A 23,338-nucleotide genomic window follows, 5' to 3' on the forward strand; every position below is an offset into this window, starting at 1 on the left:
CAGTAGTCAGTCCAAAAGCCAGGATTCAAACCGGGGCTTGTCTGATTCCCAAGCATACATCCCTCCCACCAGGCCAGCACCGAGGGCCAGAGGGGTATAGGCCTGGGCCAGACCATGCTGGGGGCCACCACCCTGAGGGCACCTTGAGAGGGAAGGAGGAGGCCCCAGGACACCCTCCCAGGGGACTTCCCCCTCCTCCTTAGCATGTTCCAGGCCTCTTCCAGGAAAGCCCTGAAGGGCCTGCATCCCCCTGTGGAGGGGAAAGGGAGGTGGCCAGACTCGCAGGGCTGGGTCCAGAGGTAACAGGCTGTGGAGTCCTTTGAGACAAAGGCTTGAACTGGCTCTTTCCTTAGTGAGGTTTTCGAGTCTCTAAGGGTGGGGTGAGAGACCACTCCAAGGCTGCAGCTGCCCACAACTGGCTGTGCTGATGAGACTGCTCAGGCCCCCTGACTCTCTGCCCCTAACCCCAGTGGCTGCAAACTCAGCCCCAAACTGGCAGGCCACCTGGCAGGAGGCCCCTGGACAGAGCAGACCAGGGCCCCGCAGCCTCCAGCACCTGCTCCGCCCCTCCTCCCCGGACTCGTCTCGGTCCCCAAGCCTCAATCCTCAATTCTGGATGGAGACCACAGGTTTAGCAGTCAAGAAAGTTCTGAAATAAACATGAATCGCTTTTATAATGGAACTGGGTGGGGTGGGTTAAATGAAACTACATAAATAAGTTAAAGGCACTGAAGATCTCATGCAAAGAGGAACCATCTCCCCCAGTGTACTGTGAGCCCCCCAGGGCCAGGGACCCTGTTCTGCTCGCCTCCAGGTGTCCCCCTCAGTGTGAAGCAGAGTCGGGCACACGGCTGCACAAAAGCTGTTTGCTGGTTGCCCGTGCCTAGAATAATGACTGGCGCATCGGAGGCATTCAATGCGTATTTGTTGGCTAAATGAATATAAGTAGGTTGCATATTTTGTCTTGGGATAATGTGTGACATCTTTTTCTGCCTCCCCTTAGAGGACTCCCCATGCACTCGCCTCCAGCCCACCGGGCCCTTACCTCTCCTGCAGTCTCATCTCCCCAGTCCTGGGTGTCTCCTGCCAGGCCGCTGCTAAGCTCTGCCCAGTCATGGTTACCTCCCCACCTCCCCAGCTGCAAGGAGGATTCATCTGGCAACCAGTGGAGGCTAGATTCTCAGCAGCTTTATTGAATATTGAGAGGTGGTGTCACCTCCCACTGGACATGTGTCCTCAAGTTCATACCAGAACTTCTTTGGGACCGACAGACAGACAGGTGGCAGGGCAGGGCAGGTGTCCGCGAGGGTGGGGCCCGTGCACCAGGGGCAGCTCAGCTCTCCAAAGGGGCCAGCATCTGCACCTGCTCCTGCTGCTGTTCCTGCTGCTGTTCCTGCTGCTGCTCCAGTTCGGGGAGGGAGAGGGTCTTGTCCTGGCTCTCTTTCTCCTTGAAGGTGCTGAAGAAGGAGTTGACCTTGTCCCTCAGGTCCTTCTCCAGGAAGCTCAAGTGGCCTTCCACGTCCCCCGCATGGGGGCCCAGCTTCTGCCTGAGCTGTTCCATCTGCTGCACCAGGGCTTTGTTGACGTTTTCCCCGTAGGGCTCCACCCGGCGTCGGAACTCCTCCACCTGCCGGTCTAGGTGCCCACCCAGCTCTGCCAGTGACTTCTGCAGCCCCTCGGTGTTGCCCCTCAGGTTGCCATGCACGTCCTCGGCCAACGGCGCCAGCCTCTGCCGCAGCTCCTCGGCATTGGCGGAGATCCTGGCCTTGAGCTCCTCGGCGTTCTTCTTCATCTGGAAGGCCAGGCCCTCAAGCTGGTGGTTGAGCTTCTCCCGCGCGTCCTGAGCGTAGGGAGCCAGGCTGCGGCGCAGCTCCTCCACGGTCTGGTCAATCTTGACTTTGAATTCGTCGGCGAAGGGCGTAAGGCGTCCCTTGAGCTCCTCCACGTTCTGGTCGATCTTGGCCTTGAGCTCGTCGGCGTGGGGCCTCAGCGAGGCCTGCAGGCTGTCGGCGTTCTCCCGCAGCACTCTCTCCATGCGCTGTGCGTAGGGGGTCAGCTGGCGCCGCAGCTGCTCGGCCTGCGTGTTGACCTGGGTGCGCAGCTGATCCGCATAGGGCTCCAGGCGCTGCTGCAGCTCTCCCACGTGGTCCCCAATCTTCTGGCTCACCTCATTGGCATGGGGCAGCAGCCGGGCCCTCACCTCCTCCAGCTCCTTCCGAATCTCCTCCTTCAGTTTCTCCGAGTCCTTGGCCAGGCGTTCATGCAGCTCGGTGGCGAAGGGCACCAGCTTCTTCTGCAGGTCACCTGCATAAGTGTTCACTTCTCCAAGTTTGTCCTGGAAGAGGGCACTGTGGGGAAGGGCACAAGGAGGCCACGTTACACTTGGCATTTACATGGCAAGACTGTCTGCTTGTATACCACTCACCTTATGCACACTTGCTAGGATAGGTGAGTGCTCAGGGGTACCGAGTTCACCCTCCCTATGGTGGTTCAGATTGGAGAGGATGAGTGTCACAGACTAAGTTATGACGCTGAATTTCTATCTCAGAATCTCCCACAGAGTTTGTCTCAGAATCTACCCACCATGTCACCTCCAGCAGTTTGCTTTCCCCTCCTTGTCTGCAGAGGGTGGGACTTTGAGGTCCTTCCCAGTGGGATTGTGCTGGGCCATAGTATCACATTGTGTAACAGAATGGTGTCTTCTTGACCTCTGCTGGGGTCTTCCAGCGGCACAAGGTGCTGCTTTCCTTGCCTGTGCCCAGGGGCCTCCCAAATATTCCCACCTCCCTCCCCTTGATTCTACTGGGGCTTGTCTTTCTGAAACGTATTAGAAATCAGCTCACATGACATTTTCCTCCCTCCCGCTCTTCCATGAGCCTGAATGATAGGATGTGGCCATTTGTCAAACTCTAGAATGTCAAAGCAAAAGGACATTGCAAGGATTATTCGGTCCAACCTTCCGGTTTACATACGTGGATCCTAGGTTCAGAGGCCCGGCCAGTTAGTGGCAGGGCAGTGGCTATCCTAAACTCAGGGCTTCTGTCTCTAAGCTCAACCCTTGCCAATACATTGCATGGCCTTTAAGAATCCCCCGTCACCACCGCACACTGTAGTCCCTCTTACTTGAGTTGCTGGGTGAGTTCAGATTTCTGGAGATGTTCCACGGCCTCCTTGGCATTGTTGCTCAGCTGGCTGAAGTAGTCCCACACCACCGTGGCCACCTGGTCAGCACTGACCTCAGCCCTGGCTCCTGGGTGGTAACAGAGAGCAATTCATGAGGCCCCGTCTCCTTTGTGGCCCCTGTGCTCCAGCTCTGAGCTGCAGACTGGATAATGGTGGGGGTGCCCCAACCTGCCATTTTCCCTGTCTGAGCTTAGCTTTTTGGAAGCCACAGGGATATGTGAAACTGGTATAGCACCAATGCCAATGGGCCCACCACTGGGACTGGGCCAGCTCTCCTGTGAGCCACTTGGCAGCCAGGCAGACCTCATGTCCAGCTGGGGGCTGAGGGGCACTCAGAAGTGTCCTTTTGCTTGGGCCCAGCCTCCATCCTGCACCTCTCAGAGCAGCAGCCCAGGAGCACCATCCAAAGACAGCTTCTACTCACCGGTGACAGCCACCAGGGCCAGGGTCAGGACCATGGCCTTCAGGAACATCCTGAGCTCCTTGCTGGCCTGGAGGAGTTTCCTGCCACACTGGATCCTCCCTACAATCAGGGAAGCTGACAGAGAGGTCCTCAGGAGAGCTCACCTGTGCTGCTGTGGGAACTGACTGAAGCTCAGAGCCAGCCAGACATTTAAACTCTCTCCCTACCACACCCCCCTCCACCGGCTGCCCTCCCTGCCTCCTTCCCCAGTGTGACTCCACGCTGGAAGGTGACACATTCCCAAGAGGCCTCTTGGACTTTTGTGACCCTGAGACTACGTGGAAGCTGACAGCAGACCAGGACTTAAGCGATAGTTAGAAGTGGTGGCTGTTCCGTGCATAGGCACCCCCCGCCCCCACAACCAACCTCAGTGTGGAAGGGAGGAAGGGAACGGAAAACAGTGAGAGAAACACCTCAGAGAGCCCCTGAGCCTGGGACTGATGCCTCGAGGCCCTGCTGGCGGCCCTGGGTTTGTGCCAGGCTCATGGGGGGGCGAAGTCCACATCTCTGTCTACCCCAGTGAAGAGAGGTCCCCCCAGTCTCCACATCCGCCACTAATGCTGACTCCATCTCAGAGCACCAGACACTGGAGTGGGACCATCCAGGACCGCAGATAGCATAGTGAGCTAAAATCTAGGTCTCTTGTCAAGGTACACCCAAGAGGAGGGGGTCCTGGAGAGCCTTTGGGCAGATGGGTGCGGGAGACAGGGCCTTGTCCTGAAGGGGTTAATTGTAGAGTGCTTCATGTCCCACTCCCATGCTGTGCCTCCTTGGTCTAGTTATTCAAAGCCCTGAGCCTCAGTTTCTCCTCTGAACAATGGGATGGTTCAGTACATTAAAGAGGACATTGCTTGCGAAGTGGGTAGTACAGTCATCCCTCAGTCTCCATGGGAAATTCATTCCAGGGCCCTCTGCAGATACCAAAATCCATGGATGTTCAAGTCCTTGATATAAAATGGCATCGTATTTGCATATAACCTAAGCACAGCCTCCCATATACTTTAAATCTCTAGATTACTTATAATACCTAATACAACGGAAATGCTGTGTGAATTGTTGTTATCCTGTATTGTTTAGGAGATAATCACCAAAAAAGTCTGTATATGTTTAGTACAGGTGCAATTTTTTTTTTTTTTTCGAGACAGAGTCTCACTCTGTCACCCAGGCTGGAGTGCAGTGGCACAATCTTAGCTGACTGCAATCTCTGCCTCCCAGGTTCAAGTGATTCTCCTGCCTCAGCCTCCTGAGTAGCTGGGATTACAGGCACCCACCACCACGCCCAGCTAATTTGTGTATTTACAGCAGAGACGGGGTTTCACCTTGTTGCTCAGGCTGGTCTCCAACTCCTGGCCTCAAGCGATCTTCCCATCTCGGCCTCCCAAAGTGCTGGGCTTACAGGCGTGAGCCACTGCACCCTGCCCAGACACAATTTTTTTAAAACATTGTTTTTAATGGAGACGGGGTTTTGCTATGTTGCTCAGGCTGGTCTCCAACTCCTGGCCTCAAGCGATCCTCCCATCTCGGCCTCCCAAAATGCTGGGCTTACAGGCATGAGCCACTGCACCCGGCCCACAGATGCAATTTAATATATATATATATAATTTTTTTTTTTTTTTGAGATGGAGTCTTGCTCTGTCGCCCAGGGTGGAGTGCAGTGGCACGATCTTGGCTCACTGCAAGCTCTGCCTCTTGGGTTCATGCCATTCTCCTGCCTCAGCCTCCCGAGTAGCTGGGACCACAGGCGCCCGCCACCACGCCCGGCTAATTTTTTTTTTTCTTTTTAATAGAGACGGGGTTTCACCATGTTAGCCGGGATTGTCTCGATCTCCTGACCTCGTGATCCACCCGCCTCGGCCTCCCAAAGTGCTGGGATTACAGGAGTGAGCCACCGCACCCAGCCTAAAAAAATATTTTCAATCCAAGTTTGGTTGAATCCATGGACACAGAAACCAAGGATACAGAGGGCTGCCTATAGAGCTCCTGGCACAGAGTAAGCTCTGAAAAATAGTTTCTGTTGTTATAATAATCATACTGTATAATAACCATACTGTGTTCCTGATTTGGAGCAAAGCAGGGAGGGTAGCAGAGTGCTCCCTCCTCTAGGGAGAGAGGCAGAGTGAGACTCAGTCCTCTGAGGGGCGCCAGGTGGCCAGCGGCAGGGTGATGGGTGGGACCAGCCTGAGGCCTGACTCCTGCCCTTCTCGTCCCCCCAGCCACACTCCCTGGGCAGGAGCAGCTGGCTTGAGCAGAATCTTGGGACCTGAGGCTCTCAGGGGACCTCCCATTGGGGGATGGAGGGCAACGGTGGTGGTGCCCAGGAGGTCTTCTACTTAGATGTCTGTTGGATCTCTAAATGAGGCTACATGCATAATCACACACAAACATCCACTGAGAAGGTGACACACCACGTCAGCCTGGGTCCCTCTGCCGGACCACACCACTCCCAGTGACTATGAGGTGACATCCAGCACATTGCACTATTGGCTCCTGTCCGTGAGTGCAGTGCCTGACAACAGTGAGCTACATTTATTTGTAAAAATAAACGCCATCAGAGTACACCACAATTGTACTAACTCTAATTTGCTTTGTGTTCATTTTTTCAGTTTCAAGAAGTGGCTTGATGTCTCCTAGGGTCGAAGGCAGCCAGATGACCCTCTGACTCTGGCACCCCTTCTGCTGGGTCCCCACTGCCCTGTAGTGGTCCCCACGCTACCATGCTGCTTCTTTTTTGATGCAGCCTGTGCCATCTCTCCGTGTTTGTTGGGGTCAGACGCTGGAGTCCACTCCCTGGCTTGGCATCCAGGCTCCAACACGTACTGCATGTGTGTCCTAGGGCAAGTCTCATAACCTCTCTGACCCTCGGTTACCTTGGTGAGACATAACCATTGTACCTGCCTCCTAGGCTGTGAGGATTCACTGAGATAATCTTACAGTGCTTGCAACAATGTCTGGCACATAGTAAAAGTGATCGCTAAATGTTAGCCACGTCTCACCCCTGCAAGGCTCACCTCCCTGGAACCCATCGGTCCCAACCCTGCTCCTGAATCAGGCACAGTCCAGCTTGTAGTGGGAGCAAAGGTCAGTACTCAGTGCTCCTGTCCCTTCCCCAGGCCACAGCTGAGGAGGAGACTGAGTCACGAACGACACCTCAGCCGCAGTTTGACCTCCAGAACTTACAGTCCTAGCAGCAGATGCCACTAGCATGTGAGAGGTCCAGAGGCGCTTCTGTCTCGCCCGCCCGCCTGGGTGCACCCATGCCGGGAGCGCCTGCACCATTTGAGCATGTCCGGGAGCATCCACCAGAGTGTGCGCGGATTCACAGAAGTATGCAAATCACTAAGAACCAAGGGACTGGCACAGCCCGTGCGTGCACCCACACTCGTGAGGGGGCCTGCTGCCTTTCAACGTGGCGGGGATGTGACCTGTTAATGAATGTATTTACTTCCCAAAGTCTGAGGGTATGTTTTGCATCAATCTGTAGATGGATTTGTTTTGGGGAGCAGGGAGAGAATGAGAGCCCCCTGTGCCCAGTCTTAGAGGGTGTAAGTAAGTAGCTGATGGGAAGAGCAGACTGCCTTCCAGCCAGGCCTGGTCCTGTGAGTCAGGGACGTCCACCTTAGTGGGCATGAAAGGCCTGTCTGATCTTGAGGGAGACATCGCCTCTCCAAGCCTCTCCTTATCTGTACAACAGGCAGACTTAATGATTGGTGAGGCAATGAGGCTGATAGCTCAGCATTAGCTACAGCCACCCCTCCCGGCCAACCACACAGGGACCAAACCAGAGTTCAGTCCAGAGGTCAGAGACAGGAGCAGACAACTCAGATCCAGCCAGGGACGGGCAGGTCACACAGACATGTGCCTCATGTATGCTTCAAGGGGCCCTCCCCCGGGCAGAACTAAAGGACAGCTCCTGTTGCCATAGGAGGGATCTGGGTGAGATACTAGGAGGAACTTCCAGCATGATGATATGTGTTGAACAAGGGCCTCTGGCCAACAGGTCTGAATCAGGGCTGCCCAGCCCAGCCTGGTGGGAAGGGCATGGATCATGGGGGCTCATGTACAAAACCTCACCTGGACACAAGGTGAAACAGCCCAACCCCAGAGGACCATTTTTGGCCCCGGATGGTCAAATCCCCTCTTCCTCCCATCTACCACTGGCTTCTCCCTGGAGCAGTCTTCATCCTAGGGGAGCCATGATGGGAGAGAGAGGCAGCTTAGGCTGGCCACCAAGAGAGCCCCTGCTGAGGTGCAGGCTGGACTGCTGGTGAGGGGCCACAGGTATTCACAGGTACCAAGCCCTTGGAAGGAGACAAGGCGCCAGGCTTCCTGGAGGTGTGCTGCATCTAGCTCAGCACCCTGCCAGGTCTCTCTGCCCACACGTCCTGACCTCCCTGGGTCCGTTGCCACGCAGACAGAGAGGCCAGGCTCCTCCAGACCCTCTGCACAGATAGAAAGGCTTGGAGGATCTGGGGCCACGGGACCCTGCCAGCCCATTCTAGCATGCCTGGGCCCATGGACCTTGTTGCCTGCCCCCGCGTGGATCTGGGTCCCCACTGTGCCTTTGCCTCTGGGGCTATGCAGCAGGCCGCAGCAGAAGAGGAAAGGGCATCCCCAATACCAAATCCTCCAGTGATCACTTCTTCACCTTTTACCCCACCACCAAAGTCTGCAGGTGACTTGAGACAGATTTGTTCTGGGCACGTGACTGATGCCTCTAGAGGGGTCTCAGTGCTCTAAGCCGTCTGGTATTTGCCTGGTGTGTGTGAAGACCTGGATTAAGGTTCCTAGCCTTACTACTAATGGGCTGTGCACTTGGAGCCCTGAGAGCCTTAGGTTTCTAACCTATAAAATGGAGTTAATGTCTACTTCACAGGATTCTATTTACATTTTAACAGAAAACAAAGTCTTAAGTCAAAGGAATGAATCTCTCTGCCTCTCTTTTTTAGACCAAGTCTAACTCTGTCACTGGAGTGCAATGGCACGATTTCTGCTCACTGCAACTTCCACCTCCGGGGTTCAAGCAATTCTCATGCCTCAGCCTCCTGAGTAGCTGGGACTACAGGCGTGTGTCACCATGCTCGGCTAATTTTTTGTATTCTTAGTAGAGACTGCGTTTCGCCATGTTGTACAGGCTGGTCTCGAACACCTGGCCTCAGGTATCCACCCATCCCAACCTCCCAAAGTGCTGGGATTACAGGCATGAGCCACTGTGCCCAGCCAGGAATGAATCTCTATTAGAGGAATTCCAAGTCTCACCTACCGATAAAGAATTCTGAGGGCAGAGCCGGGCCACTTTCTCAGGCCTCTGATTTCATACTGTGGTGTTAGTTACTTCTGAGAGGACAGCTTGCTGCCAGAGCTCTATTTTTTATGTTAGAGTCTCCTTCTGCCTGCAGACTCTGCTGTCTGGGAAGGGCACAGCGTTGGGAGGGAGAGGGAGGTGTGAGTCCATCCGTGGACCTGCTGCTTTGTACTTCTCTATCTCATTTTCTTTTCAGCACCACTCTGGGAAATCAGTATTCTAACCCCATTTTTATCCTCAGAAAATTGAGGCTCTGGGATGTTATCTCTGTGGCCTGGGTTCTATTAAGTGCCAAAGGCATCCTTTAAGCCTAAGATGTCCTAGCTCCAAGGTCTTAGCATCTGGAAGGCAGGCTCCCTCATCCTGCTGCGGCTCCCATCCCTGCTGCGGCTTCACTGTGGGCCCAGGGGACATCTCAGCCCCGAGAAGGGTCAGCGGCCCCTCCTGAACCACCGACGCCCCCACAGAACTCCTCTGTGCCCTCTCCTCACCAGACCTTGATCCTCCCAGTTGCTCCCACAGCCAGGGGGCAGTGAGGGCTGCTCTTCCCCCAACCCCACTGAGGAACCCAGGAAGGTGAACGAGAGAATCAATCCTGGTGGGGGTTGCGGAGCGCCCCAGCCATGAGACCAGCTCCTCCCCCAGGGGATGTTATCAGTGGGTCCAGAGTGCAAAATAGGGAGCCTGGTAGAGGCAGGGACAAAGGCCTCGGGCTCTGAGCGGCCTTGGCCCTTCTCCACCAACCCCTGCCCTGCACTCAAGGGGAGGTGGTGGTGGGGCACACAGGGGTGGGGACGGGTGGGGGGCTGCTAGGTGAGCAGCGCTCGCCTGCCTGGATTGAAACCCAGAGATGGAGGTGCTGGGAGGGGCTGTGAGAGCTCAGCCCTGTCACCAGGCCTTGCCGGAGCCACTGGTGCCTGGTCTTCTGTGCCTTTACTCCAAACACCCCCCAGCCCAACCCCCCTACTTGCTCTCAAGTCTGAAGAAGCCCCTCACCCCTCTCCTCCAGGCTATGTGCAGGGCTTGGGGCTGGTGGAGGGAGGGGCCTGAAATTCCAGTGTGAAGGGCTGAGATGGGCCCGAGGCCCCTGGCCTATGTCCAAGCCGTTTCCCTTCTCACCAGCCTCTCCCTGGGGAGCCAGTCAGCTAGGAAGGAATGAGGGCTCCCCAGGCCCACCCCCAGTTCCTGAGCTCATCTGGGCTGCAGGGCTGGCGGGACAGCAGCGTGGACTCAGTCTCCTAGGGATTTCCCAACCCTCCCGCCAGCTTGCTGCATCTGGCCACCCTGCCTCAGGCCCTGGTCTCCACTGGTCAGCAGGTGACCTTTGCCCGGCGCCCTGGGTCCTCAGTGCCTGCTGCCCTGGAGACAATATAAAACAGGTCAGAAACCTCCTGCCTGTCTGCTCAGTTCATCCCTAGAGGCAGCTGCTCCAGGTAATGCCCTCTGGGGAGGGGAAAGAGGAGGGGAGGAGGATGAAGAGGGGCAAGAGGAGCTCCCTGCCCAGCCCAGCCAACAAGCCTGGAGAAGCACTTGCTAGAGCTAAGGAAGCCTCAGAGCTGGACGGGTGCCCCCAACCCCTCATCGTAACCTGAAGAAAATGGAGGCCCAGGAGGGGTGTCACTTGCCCAAAGCTACATAGGGGGTGGGGCTGGAAGTGGCTCCAGTGCAGGTTTCCCCCTCATTCTGCAGGCTTAGGGCTGGAGGAATCCTTAGACAGCCCAGTCCTACCCCAGACAGGGAAACTGAGGCCTGGAGAGGGCCCGAAATCACCCAAAGTCACACAGCATGTTGGCAGGACTGGACAGAGATCAGTCCAGACCGCAGGTGCCTTGATGTTCAGTCTGGTGGGTTTTCTGCTCCATCCCACCCACCTCCCTTTGGGCCTCAGTTCCTCGCCCCTCACCAGTCCCCCTTCTGAGAGCCCGTATTAGCAGGGAGCAGGCTCCTACTCCTTCTGGCAGACCCAGCTAAGGTTCTACCATAGGGGCCATGCCACCTCCCCAGGGAGGCGTCCAGAGGCATGCGGACCTCACAGGACACTTCCTTGCAGGAATAGAGGCGCCATGCAGCCCCGGGTACTCCTTGTTGCTGCCCTCCTGGCGCTCCTGGCCTCTGCCCGTAAGCACTTGGTGGGACTGGGCTGGGGGCAGGGTGGAGGCGACTTGGGGATCCCAGTCCCAATGGGTGGTCAAGCAGGAGCCCAGGGCCTTTCCAGAGGCCGATCCGCCCCACTCAGCCCTGCTGTTTCCTCAGGAGCTTCAGAGGCCGAGGATGCCTCCCTTCTCAGCTTCATGCAGGGCTACATGAAGCACGCCACCAAGACTGCCAAGGATGCACTGACCAGCGTGCAAGAGTCCCAGATGGCCCAGCAGGCCAGGTACACCCGCTGGCCTCCCTCCCCATCCCCCCTGCCAGCTCCCTCCATTCCCACCCGCCCCTGCCCTGGTGAGATCCCAACAATGGAATGGAGGTGCTCCAGCCTCCCCTGGGCCTGTGCCTCTTTGGCCTCCTCTTTCCTCACAGGGCCTTTGTCAGGCTGCTGCTGGAGAGATGACAGACTTGAGACGGCATTCCTCCTGGGTCCCTCCTTTCTCCCCAGAGCAGTCCTAGGGTGGGCCATTTTAGCCCTCATTTCCATTTTCCTTTCCTTCCTTTCTTTCTTTCTTTTTCTTTCTTTCTCTTTCTTTCTTTTTCTTTTTCTTTCTTTCTGTTCTTTCTTTCTTTTTCTTTCTCTTTCTTTCTTTTTTTTTTTTTTTTTAATGGAGTCTCTCTCTGTCACCCAGGCTGGAGTGCAGTGGTGCGATCTCAGCTCACTGCAACCTCCGCCTCCCAGGTTCAAGCCATTTTCCTGCCTCAGCCTCCCAAGTACCTGGGATTACAGGCACGCACCACCACACCCAGCTAATTTTTGTATTTTTAGCAGAGACGGGGTTTCACCATGTTGGCCAGGTTGGTCTTGAACTCCTGACCTCAGTGATCCGCCTGCCTCGGCCTCCCAAAGTGCTGGGATTACAGGCATGAGCCACTGCGCCCGGCCCCATTTTCCTTTTCTGAAGGTCTGGCTAGAGCAGTGGTCCTCAGCCTTTTTGGCACCAGGGACCAGTTTTGTGGTAGACAATTTTTCCATGGGCCAGCAGGGATGGTTTTGGGATGAAACTGTTCCACCTCAGATCATCAGGCATTAGATTATCATAAGGAGCCCTCCACCTAGATCCCTGGCATGTGCAGTTCACAATAGGGTTCACACTCCTATGAGAATCTAAGGCTGCCTGATCTGACAGGAGGCGGGGCTCAGGCGGTATTGCTCACTCACCCACCACTCACTTCGTGCTGTGCAGCCCGACTCCTAACAGTCCATGGACCAGCACCTATCTATGACTTGGGGGTTGGGGACCCTTGGGCTAGGGGTTTGCCTTGGGAGGCCCCACCTGACCCAATTATAGCCTGTGAGCGCTTCTGCTTTTTTCTAAGACCTGGGGCCAGTGTGAGCAGAAGTGTGTCCTTCCTCTCCCATCCTGCCCCTGCCCATCAGTCCTCTCCTCTCCCCCACTCCCTTCCCCACCTCACCCTGACTGGCATTGGCCAGCATAGCAGAGGTGTTCATAAACATTCTTAGTCCTCAGAACCGGCTTTGGGGTAGGTGTTATTTTCTCACTTTGCAGATGAGAAAATTGAGGCTCAGAGCGATTAGGTGACCTGCCCCAGATCACACAACTAATCAATCCTCCAATGACTTTCCAAATGAGAGGCTGCCACCCTCTGTCCTACCCTGCTCAGAGCCACCAGGTTGTACAACTCCAGGGGGTGCTGTTTGCACAGAAAACAATGACAGCCTTGACCTTTCACATCTCCCCACCCTGTCACTTTTTGCCTCAGGCCCAGGGGCATAAACATCTGGGGTGACCTGGAGACGGCAGGGTTTGACTTGTGCTGGGATTCCCGCAAGGATATCTCCTCTCCCACGGTGGCAGCTGTGGGGGATTCCTGCCTGAGGTCTCAGGGCTGTCGTCCAGTGAAGTTGAGAGGGTGGTGGGGAGAGCCACATGGGTGTGGGTCCCATGGTTGCCTACAGAGGACTTCTCATGCCCTGCTCTGTTGCTTCCCCTTACTGATTTAGGGGCTGGGTGACCGATGGCTTCAGTTCCCTGAAAGACTACTGGAGCACCGTTAAGGACAAGTTCTCTGGGTTCTGGGATTCGAACCCTGAGGCCAGACCAACTCCAGCCGAGGCTACCTGAGACCTCAATACCCCAAGTCCACCTGCCTATCCATCCTGCCAGCTCCTTGGGTCCTGCAGCCTCCGGGGCTGCCCCTGTAGGTTGCTTAAAAGGGACAGTATTCTCAGTGCCTTCCTACCCCACCTCATGCCTGGCCCCCCTCCAGGCATGCTGTCCTCCCAATAAAGCTGGACAAGAAGCTGCTATTAGTGGGCCGTCGCAAGTGTGCCATCTGTGTCTGGGCATGGGAAAGGGCCGAGGCTGTTCTGTGGGTGGGCACTGGACAGACTCCAGGTCAGGCGGGCCTGGAGGCCAGCGCTCTATACACCTTCCGGCAGCTGGGCAGTCTCTGGGCCTCAGTTTCTTCATCTCTAAGGTAGGAATCACCCTCCGTACCCTGCCTTCCTTGACAGGTTTGTGCGGAAGGTCAAACAGGACAATAAGTTTGCTGATACTTTGACAAACTGTTAGGTGCTGCACAACATGACTTGAGTGTGTGCCCTATGCCATCCACTATGCCTGGCACTTAAGTTGTCATCAGAGTTGAGACCGTGTGTGTTTACTCAAAACTGTGGGGCTGACCTCCCCTACCCAGGCCACCTAGCCCTCTTAGGCACACATGAAGGGAGGAGGCCGGATGGGCTAGAGGTTGGAGTAAGATGCAACGAGGTGCTAGTCTTGGCTCCACCACTTGAAATCAGCCTCAGTTTCTTACACGTAAAGTGGATACAACCGTACCCCCTCCACCGTAGGTTTGCCGTGAGATTGAAATGAGAGAGCGTTCGAACCGTTTGGCACAGCACCTGCACGTAAAGATGCCGGATCAATGTTGTCATCATTACAGTTGAGCTGACTGGGCCCTTGGGACCCGGACTGGAGTGGCGGGGGGCAGTGTCCTGGGACCAAAAAGGAGCACAAGGTCTCCCCAATAGAGGCTGCTTCCTTTGTGTCACCACCACCCGAAAGATGTCAGGTCAGAGAGCCCGAAAGCTGCAGATGGCTTGAGTAGGGCTCCACTCTTCAGATGAAAAAACTGTGGCCCAGAGAGGCAAAGGCACTTGGCCAGCATCACAGAGCCAGCACGTGGCAGGGCCAGACCTTGAGCCCAGGTCAGCTGCGTGTATTCTGCTCAGTTGGTGCAGAAAACAGTCTTGTCACTCCTATGTCAGGTGTTAGGGACTCCTTTACAGATCTCAGTGGCATCAGTACATCCAGCCCCACTTGGAGACTGCTTTCTCTCTGGAAATTCCCCAGGGCTTCTCTCTGGGCTGAGAGATCTCAGCACCCATATCTGGAAAATGTTCCCACCCAGACCTGGCTGGATGACTGCTGTTGTAGCTCTAGAAGGTTAGGAACTAAAAAGCCCACTTCTTTACCTAGGGTAGCTAAGATACACTGGAGATGGGGACATGGGGATGGGGCCTATTATCCAGGGGCCTGCATGAGGGGGCAAAAGGCCCTGCAGAGAGAGGGTAGGGAAGGCACTGTCCAGATCTGTGAAGCCATGTGCATGCACGTGGGGACATTCAGACATGAGTGCAAGGAGGGACCGTGAGCAGGGAGGTCATGTGAGAATACGCAGGCATGCCTGCACACCCATGTGAACTTGAGTGCCAGGCCGCACACTCTTTTTTTTTTTTTTTTTTTTTAGCTGGAGTCTTGCTCCATCGCCCAGGCTGGAGTGCAGTGGCATGATTTCAGCTCACTGTGACCTCTGCCTCCCAGGTTCAAGCGATTCTCCTGCCTCAGCCTTCCTAGTGGCTGGGATTACGGGTGCAAGCCACCATGCCCAGCTGATTTTTTTGTATATTTAGTAGAGACAGGGTTTCACCATATTGGCCAGGCTGGTCTCAAACTTCTGGCCTGAAGTGATACCCCCGCCTCAGCCTCCCAAAGTGCTGGGATTACAGGCTTGAACCACGGCACCCGACCTGCACACTCTTTTCAATAATCATGGATGGCCAGGGGTGCAGAGTCTAAAAAGCGCTGCCTAGCCCATCCTGCTGTTCACTGGGCAAGTGACGTCACAGGTGCAGGCTTCAGTGTCCTCATCCATGCTCTGCCTCTGATGGCAATCTAGACGGGATGTGGGGAAGGGAGGATGCAGTGAGAGCACATATACGAGAGCATCTTGGAAATAAAAATGTACCTGCAAGAGGTGGTGGTGAGTTTTCTGACTCAGGCCAGCTTCTGCCAGGGCTGGCAGAAAGAGGGGGTGGCATGGCATGGAGCCGCAGGGTGTGGAGGACTGGCTTCCACTGCTGTGCCTGAGGAAGCCGCGGCTGTTTCTGGGTGGGATGGGAGTAGTGGGAGGGGGATACTGGCCTTGTGAGAAGAAAAGGGAAGTGTCTGTTTGAGAGGTTTTTGAATTAATAAAGGAGGACAGGCGCAAACTCCAAGCGCTTCACTTGCACCCGGGACCAAACCCCAATCCCAGTGGCTCCCTGAGGCCGCCCCGCTCCGTCCCGCCCCGCTGACAGCGGCTGGGCTGGAGAAGGCTCTATACGGGAACACCTCTGGGGACGCGGAACCCACTGCTCCCACCTAAAGCAACGCTGTTTCCTGGCCCGCCTCAGACAGGGCTGCAGGCCTTGTTTGAGCCCCTTTCAGGGCACTTGGCCTTGGACTGTCTGTGGCTTTGCCTGGTCCGCTGTGACTTCCTTCCTACTTGAGCCTTGCTAAGGCAGACTCTACTCCCTCACTCCTAAGCAGCCAGGCGTCCAGCAGGTCCTCCAACGTCGATCTTGGTCCTAAGACGCCCAGTCTGGGCACGGAGTGGTTGAGATCCGGCAGGAAGTCCCTGCTCCAGGGCCAAAGGCCCCACCCGGGCTCCCCCGGAGGTCCCCGCACCCCCCCTCTATTCTCCCAAAAGAAAGAAGCTGCTTCCCACTTTGGAAACGTTTATTCTGAGCACCGGGAAGGGGGGCGGCGGCGGGCGCCTCACTGGGTGTTGAGCTTCTTAGCGTACTCCTCGAGCGCGCTCAGGAAACTGACCTTGAAGCTCTCCAGCACCGGCAGCAGGCCCTGGCGGAGGTCCTCGAGCGCGGGCTTGGCCTTCTCGCTGAGCGTGCTCAGATGCTCGGTGGCCTTGGAGTGGTACTCGGCCAGGCTGGCGCCGCCGTCCTCCTTGAGAGCCTCAAGGCGCGCGGCCAAGCGCTGGCGCAGCTCATCGCTGTAGGGGGCCAGATGCGTGCGCAGCGCGTCCACGTGGGCGCGCGCGCGGTCGCGCATCTCCTCGCCCAGTGGGCTCAGCTTCTCGTGCAGCTCGTGCAGCTTCTGGCGCGCGCCCTCTTGGAGCTCTGCGCGCAGCGGCTCCACCTTCTGGCGGTAGAGCTCCATCTCCTCCTGCCACTTCTTCTGGAAGTCGTCCAGGTAGGGCTGCACCTTGGCCTTCACCTCCTCCAGATCCTTGCTCATCTCCTGCCTCAGGCCCTCTGTCTCCTTTTCCAGGTTATCCCAGAACTCCTGGGTCACAGGGCCGAGCTGTTCGCGCAGCTTGCTGAAGGTGGAGGTCATGCTGTCCCAGTTGTCAAGGAGCTTTAGGCTGGAGGGTGAGACAGAAGGGTTGAGGGCTGGCCTCCCAGCGCCCCAGCCTACCGGGGGTGAGCCCTGGGCGACACCTGTCCGCGGAGGTGCAGTGGCCTAGCGTTTCCAGTACACTCTCAACCAACACCCCTGCCCCGCCAGGCCATGCCCCGTTGTGCAGCTGGACCGAGGCACAGAGAGGAGCTAAGAAGGAGACAGAGCTGGGACTGGTGCCCAGTTACGTTGGTCTCCAAAGTGGGCCCTTGAAGGACCTCGCTTCTATGCCTCCAGCGCATTCTCCTCTCCGAAGACAGTCCACAGTCTTGCTGGGCAGGAGCACAGGAGGTGGCGAAGAAGGGAAAGGGGCCTGCCACACTTGCAGGCACAATGTGGCACTGTGACCATGGATCGGGCAGCCCTGGTCTGTCCTTTGCAGGGGGCATGGGCTGTGACCCTGCCTGGGGATCCCATTCCGGTTTCTCCATCCAGACCATCTGTGGGGCCCAGCTCATCAGATATTAGGTGAGGACTTGGCCAGTCTAGCTTCAACATCTTCCCACAGGCCTCTGCCCCCTGCCCCTGCCCTCAACCCCAGGCCGGGTCCTTACTTTAGCTGTTTTCCCAAGGCGGAGCCTTCAAACTGGGACACATAGTCTCTGCCGCTGTCTTTGAGTGCATCCACGTACACAGTGGCCAGGTCCTTCACTCGATCCCAGGGGCTCTGGGGGGGTTCATCTTGCTGCCAGAAATGCCGAGCCTGGCTCCCTGAAGGTGGGAGGGGAGACCCAGATCAGGCCAGCTGTGGGCTGAGATCTGAGCAGAAAGGCCAAGCTTGGAGGTGGGGGAGAGGGGGCCAGTGAGAAACCTGCTGCCTCTGCCCAGGAGGGTGGACCACAGGGGTTTAGGGAGAAAGCCCCCCGATGGTTGGCTCCCTAGGCCGGGGGACACCTACCCGTCAGGAAGAGCACGGCCAAGGTCAGCACCACAGCTTTCATCCTGAAGGGCCGTGGGGGACCTGGAGGAGAAGAAGGGCCTGGCTGACTGGGGGGCCTCTAGCATGCAGAAGCCACGTGCTCCCCCACTCATTGCAGCCAGGTGAGGAAAAGGGCACAGAGCGGGAGAAGACCTCAGGTACCCAGAGGACCGGGCTGGGGCACGGCCTGAACCTCGAGCTGGGGAGCCAGGGTCACCGGGGCAGGCAGCAGGACTCACCTCCTTCTCACAGTCTCTAAGCAGCCAGCTCTTGCAGGGCCTATTTATGTCTCCAGCCAGGGGCTGGGCTGGGAGGCAGATAAGCCCAGCCCCGGCCCTGTTGCTGCTCACTGGTCCTGGCAATGTGGAACTTAAGAGTTCAAGGATCAGCTCTGTCCCTGGGGCTGGGCAAATAGAGTGGGCAAACAGCAAGCTGCGGGGGCTGCAGGGCAGGGGTCAAGGGTTCAGTGGGGGCGGGAGGGGAGTGTCTGCAGGCTTGCAGGTCCCCGGGGTGGGGTCGGGGTTCCCTGCACTCATCCCCTTCCGCTCCATGGGAGTGTGTGGGTGGTTGCCATTGTCCATTGTGTTGGCAGAGGAGGGGAGGGGAGGGACGCTGGGACTCCTCCACCAAGGAGACCTCCTCCCCCACCACCCAGCATTCCAGGGAGACTACTTCACTCCTCTCCCCCTTCCCCGGCCCCATCCTCCCACCAGTGCACTTCTTTAGTCCCCAGCAGGTCCTCCAGGCCTCTCTCCAAGCCTCCCAAACTGGTAAACCTGCGGAGAGGGGAGAGCGCTCCGTGGCTCCCAGACTGAGGTTTCGGAGACCTCTTGCATTTCAAAACACTCTAGAGACCAATTCGGAGCTGCCAACTTTTAGTTTTGTCATGTAAAGAGATATTGTCCGCCTCCAAAAAACCCTCACCATCTACAGTGACCATCACTTCAAAAAGGAAAGACTTTAACGAAAAAAGGGCATAATCTCAGAATTACATTACAGAATTGAAGCCCCTTAGATTGAAGACGTCGCCCTTTGCATTGTTCACACTTACATTTGATCACGCACAGGTGCAACTGGATCTCAGCCCTTGGGAAGCCCTGGTGTGGGGAGAAGACCTTTGGGCAAAGGAAGTGGCAGGAGACCTGCTTTCTCATTTCACTTGGCCTCCATCTTGCTGGAGGAAGATCGTGGGCAAGTTATGTAATCTCTCTGAGCCTCGGTTTTCTATCTGCAAAATGGGGCAAGAATGGTCAGGGTTGTTGGAGGCTCCTGAGACAGCCTGTGAATGTAAAGTGCTGTGTGTCCGTTGGTGTTTGCAGCACCATCTTGTCAGGTTTCTCCTGGAAGGCCCAGACCTCCCCCAGCAGGTTATTGATAGGACCTGAGTCCTACAGCCTGTGATGCAGGCTGAGAGGCACTGTGAGATCACTCCAGCCTCTCCCCATGCCACCATCTCACAGATGAAGAGACTGAAGAGCATGGAGGGACTTTGCCCAAAGGCTGTCATCTCTCAGGGAGTTAGAAGCAAGGCTGGACCTAGAACCCAGTCTCTGGACTTGGGATGCAGGGCAGAAATATACCCTGTACCATCACCCCAGGAAACTCCCTAACACTAGAAACCAGCCTGACATCTCTGTTTACCAGATCAGGGAGTGGTCAGCCTCATGCCTTTCACTTCAGAGAAGATTCTGGAGCCAGAAGACCTCAAATCTAAGGGTCAGGCAGGTTCAAATCCAGCTGCCTGACCCTGGATGAGTTATGATACATCACCTCCCCACACATCAGTTTCTGATTGAAGATAATGATAGAATATGCCATCGCCCTGAGTTATGGCAGGGGTTACTGTGTGGCAAGCAGAATAACGCTCCCCAAAGATGTCCACATCCTCATCCCTGGAACCTGTGGCTTTGCTACCTTCCATGGCAAAAAAAGATTTTGCTAGTGTGATTAAGGACCTGGAGATGGGGTAGTTGGCCTGGATTCTCCAGGTGGGCCCATTGTCATCACAGGGGTCCTTAATTATACAAGAGGGAGGCAGTGGCCTCAGAGTCAGAGAAGGAGATGTGAGGATGGCAGCAGAGGTCAGACTCACGTGACTGCTGGAAGGGGGCCACGAGCTGAAGGACATGGGCAACCCTTCCCTAGAAGCTGGAGAAGGCAAAGGATTTTTCCCTGCAGCCTCCAGAAGGAGTACAGCTCTGCTGCCACCATGATTTTAGCCCAGTGTGACCCATTTTGGACTTCTGTCCTCCATAACTGTAAGATAATATATTTGTATCATTTTAAGATGAAATTTGAACATATATGCAAAACTGTTAGAAAGGTACCTAGCACTTGGTAAACAGTAACTATTCTGTTTTCTCGAATCCCAGTTTCTGGTAATGTATTCCCTTATTCCCACTACACTTGCTTTATCAGATCTGAGACCTCAGCTTCTGCAGCAGGCATGAAGGCAGCAATCCCACATTTCTCTGCTTGACCTTGACTTGCAGTTGCTGAGATATGGGACATCTTTTTTAGGACTGAAGTGGCCCCAGATGTCTGTGGGACTGTGTAGACAGAGAGGTGGCCTTGGTGAGCCATCAGCCTGGGCTGCCTACTTAGCCATCCCAGCTGTCTGTAGCTTTAGAAAGTGGGAAGGTGGCTGGTCCCCTGCTGGGACAGCTCACAGGTGTCTCGGGCCAAGAGAGTGTCTTTTCTTTTGGGGGGTAGAGTTTGTCCCAGTCAGCACATGAGGGAATCTCAGAAGCTTACTGGTTGGACTCCAAGATACTTGCCAGTGTTTCACCCTTCTCTTTGGTTTGTTACTAAAATGATTGTTATGGCTAAACCTAGTATTTAACATTTGCACAGTTCTTTAGTGGCCAAAGCACTTTCACAACTTAGAATGTCCCTATAAGGCTGGAGGCCAGATTTTACCCTTGTGATTTTTGCCTGTGGGAAAACTGCAGCTCACAGCTGCCCTGCATCCTTCAGCGGTTACTATTTAGTGCTGGCAGGGGTGGGAATCGGGAGGCCTGGCTTCTAGTTCTTTGAGGGTGGCCTTGCACCCTTGCGGAGCCTGCAGCCTTCACAGTCTGATCAGGGACTTCTCAGTTTCCTGGCTTGGGGACTGCGAGGCATCAGGATAGGGGGTGTTGTTGAAGAGCATCTTACCAAGCAGGCAGTTTCCTTTTCTAAATATACTTATTCACCAGCGTGGCTACTCCATTTTATTGCAAGGTATTTGGCTTAAACTAGTCCAAGTCCCCTTTATTAATATTGTGGAAAGGAAGAAAGTCTTTCTGGACAGAGCTGATGGAAAAATTCCTAACAACAACAACAACAACAACAAACTGGGTTGATGACACACTCAGACTCAGGGTCCAGCCAGGCATTGTTCAAGGCGCTCAGTGGCCGTGGGTTGGACTGTTTAGTGGCTGCGGGGCCCACAATGCAGGCCCCTGTTTCCCCCCATTTCTTTCCCTCATCTTGGGAGTCTCCAGAACGACTGCTCCTGAACAGGGTTACCAAGTCCTGGCCCTGGATGCCCTGACGTGTGGGAGTGTTGGCAGCGACTGCAAGAGTGGATTTTGCACAGAAAGATTAGCAGCTCCTTTCACAATTTATGTCCGAACATACTGGTCCGTCTGTATCGGGAGGACTCTGTGCCCTGCTAGGTCTGGCACATAACAGACACCTGCCAAACATCTGCTCAGTGAATGGCACTGGCACCCTAAAGGGAGGGTCACCAGCCCGGTCATAGGGAGGAGTGGGTCCTGGGAGGGGAGGCAGTCTCATACCAGCCCCTGCTCAGAACGTTTCTTCTGGGAGCACGTGGTGTGAGCCAGAATGAGAGATAGGGAGGGGAGGTGGTGACTGAGCAGGGGAGACAGGACCCCCACCCGCAGTATTTCCTATTTGGCAATTTTGCTGCAGCTGTTGTGATAAAGCCCCAAGTTAGACCCTTGGGTGGGGCACTGCAGCCAACTATGCAAGATTCTCTCCTGCCCTCCTGCTTAGAAAAGACTGAGGCCAGGACAGAGCTCATCTTTGATCAGTAGGAGGGAAGCACAGTAGCCCTCTGAATTCTTGACCTTTGCAGTTGGTGTGGGGTGGGGGCTGGCACAAAGTCAGAAAGAAAACTGTGTAGAGCGCAGTTTTCTGTCAACACGGCTCCTGTTTTCTGGAGCTAAGCTCTCCAGTCTGTATCCAGGAGCCAGCGCCCTGCTTCCTACAAAAGCTCACCCTACCTCTGGTCCAAAGGCACCCTGGCTGATTTTAGGAGGGAGTGGCACCTATTGCAACAGGTGCTACAATTTGCTGGAAGGCATCTGGGTATTATCACTGTTTGGTTCTAGAGACTCACCTAGTCTTGCATGAGAGCGTATACAGACTCAGAGGAGTTTTAGAAGACCCTTCTTGAGAAGGCTCTTTTCTTCTCTAAACTAAATGGTCCTGCAGCAACTGTCTAGCCGCCCCCATGGACTTGAAATCTTTCTTTTCTCTTTGCAGGAGTGCAGTGGTGCGATCATGGCTCACTGCAGCCTCAAACTCCTGGGCTCACATGACCCTTCAGCCTCAGCCTCCTGAGCAGCTGGGACTACAGGCATGTGCCACCAAGCCTGGTTATTTTTTGTAGAGGTGGGGGTCTTGCTATGCTGCCCAGGCTGGACTCGAACTCCTGGGCTTACATAATTCTCCTGCCTCAGCCTCCTGAGCAGCTGGGATTACAGGCGCATGCTACCATGCCCAGCTTGGAAGGCTTTCTAAATTCCCTCCTCTCATTCTTCCTTCTGTGAACTCAGATGGTGTTTCCAGCTTCAGTAAGCTTTCTTCATAGAAGACCTTCAACCACCTGTCTCTTAGTTGTGCCTGGAAACTTGCTGGAAACTCTATCCGGGCCTTTGGAGTTCAGGTGTGGATAAAGGAGAAAACTATAGGAAAATTCCACCCCCGCTCCGCCTTTTTTGTTTTGTTTTGTTTGAGATGCAGTAACCCGCTGTCACCCAGGCTGGAGTGCAGTGGTGCAATCTTGGCTTGCTGCAGCAATCTCTGCCTCCTGGGTTCAAGCCATTCTCCTGCCTCAGCCTCCTGAGTAGCAGGGACTACAGGCACCCACCACACCTGGCTAATTTTTGTATTTTTAGTAGAGACGGGGTTTCGCCACATTGGCCAGGCTGGTCTCTCAACTCCTGAACTCAGATGATCCACCCGCCTCGGCCTCCAGAAGTGCTGGATTTACAGGCGTGAGCCATGCCAGGCCCCTCCCTCTTTCCAAATACTTATTTGGCTATCCTTTCACTCGGCCAGTGGGGGTCACGTCATGAAGGGTCCAGCCTGTGTCCACTTTTAAAGGATCCTTCCCTGTACTCTTCAAAAGTGCCCTTTCAAGGAAGCTGTTTTTCACCTGGCCCAGCAAATTCAAATGCTCCCTTCTGACAGGGCAGAGTCCGAGCTGGGTGCCCAGGGACAGAGTGTGAAGCAGAGTTCAGGCTTCTAGTGAATGTGAGTTTCATAAAGGTGAGATGAGATCATGAATCACTCAAAGCCCCACCCTTAGCCTGGGAGACCTCTCCAGCCTCCACTGCTCCAGCTCCCACCTACCTGAGGCTTCTTCCAACTAGACTCCGAACCACAGGCAAATCATCTATCAGCCTAGGAACACAATCAGGCTCCTATCTACACAAGTTCCT

General features: G+C 55.4%; 4 protein-coding genes across 5 annotated transcripts in view; 1 reads left to right on the plus strand and 3 right to left on the minus strand.

The window, feature by feature from the left end:
* Nucleotides 1–1,168: 1,168 nt before the first annotated feature.
* On the minus strand, nt 1,169–3,769 carry APOA4 (apolipoprotein A4). Its single transcript, XM_032167475.1, has 3 exons — nt 3,608–3,769; nt 3,124–3,250; nt 1,169–2,348 (listed from the first exon to the last, which is right to left on the minus strand). Exons 1-3 carry the CDS (start codon nt 3,654–3,656, stop codon nt 1,334–1,336), a joined length of 1,191 nt encoding a protein of 396 aa, XP_032023366.1. The 5' UTR covers nt 3,657–3,769; the 3' UTR covers nt 1,169–1,333.
* A 6,578-nt stretch (nt 3,770–10,347) lies between these two features.
* On the plus strand, nt 10,348–13,372 carry APOC3 (apolipoprotein C3). The gene is made up of 4 exons (XM_032167476.2): nt 10,348–10,381; nt 10,999–11,066; nt 11,202–11,325; nt 13,066–13,372. Exons 2-4 carry the CDS (start codon nt 11,012–11,014, stop codon nt 13,184–13,186), a joined length of 300 nt encoding a protein of 99 aa, XP_032023367.1. The 5' UTR covers nt 10,348–10,381; nt 10,999–11,011; the 3' UTR covers nt 13,187–13,372.
* A 2,676-nt stretch (nt 13,373–16,048) lies between these two features.
* Nucleotides 16,049–17,984, minus strand: APOA1 (apolipoprotein A1). 2 transcript variants are annotated; one of them, XM_032761630.2, is made up of 4 exons: nt 17,903–17,984; nt 17,643–17,705; nt 17,299–17,455; nt 16,049–16,709 (listed from the first exon to the last, which is right to left on the minus strand). In XM_032761630.2, the coding sequence occupies exons 2-4, from the start codon at nt 17,683–17,685 to the stop codon at nt 16,106–16,108; spliced, it is 804 nt and encodes a 267-aa protein (XP_032617521.1). In that variant the 5' UTR covers nt 17,686–17,705; nt 17,903–17,984; the 3' UTR covers nt 16,049–16,105. The 2 variants fall into 2 exon arrangements, with proteins under 2 accessions (XP_032617521.1, XP_058302623.1); XM_058446640.1 differs by having other exon boundaries at nt 17,857–17,920.
* A 748-nt stretch (nt 17,985–18,732) lies between these two features.
* The window catches only part of SIK3 (SIK family kinase 3), a 269,595-nt gene continuing 264,989 nt past the window's right edge, over nt 18,733–23,338 (minus strand). Inside the window, exon 25 of the mRNA XM_058446635.1 lies at nt 18,733–18,891. The gene's annotated coding sequence lies outside the window, so the exon portion shown is untranslated. The remainder of the gene's footprint in view (nt 18,892–23,338) is intronic.

The sequence above is a fragment of the Hylobates moloch genome, unplaced genomic scaffold (genome assembly GCF_009828535.3).
Source record: "Hylobates moloch isolate HMO894 unplaced genomic scaffold, HMol_V3 SCAFFOLD_11, whole genome shotgun sequence".
Classification (NCBI taxonomy): domain Eukaryota; kingdom Metazoa; phylum Chordata; class Mammalia; order Primates; family Hylobatidae; genus Hylobates; species Hylobates moloch.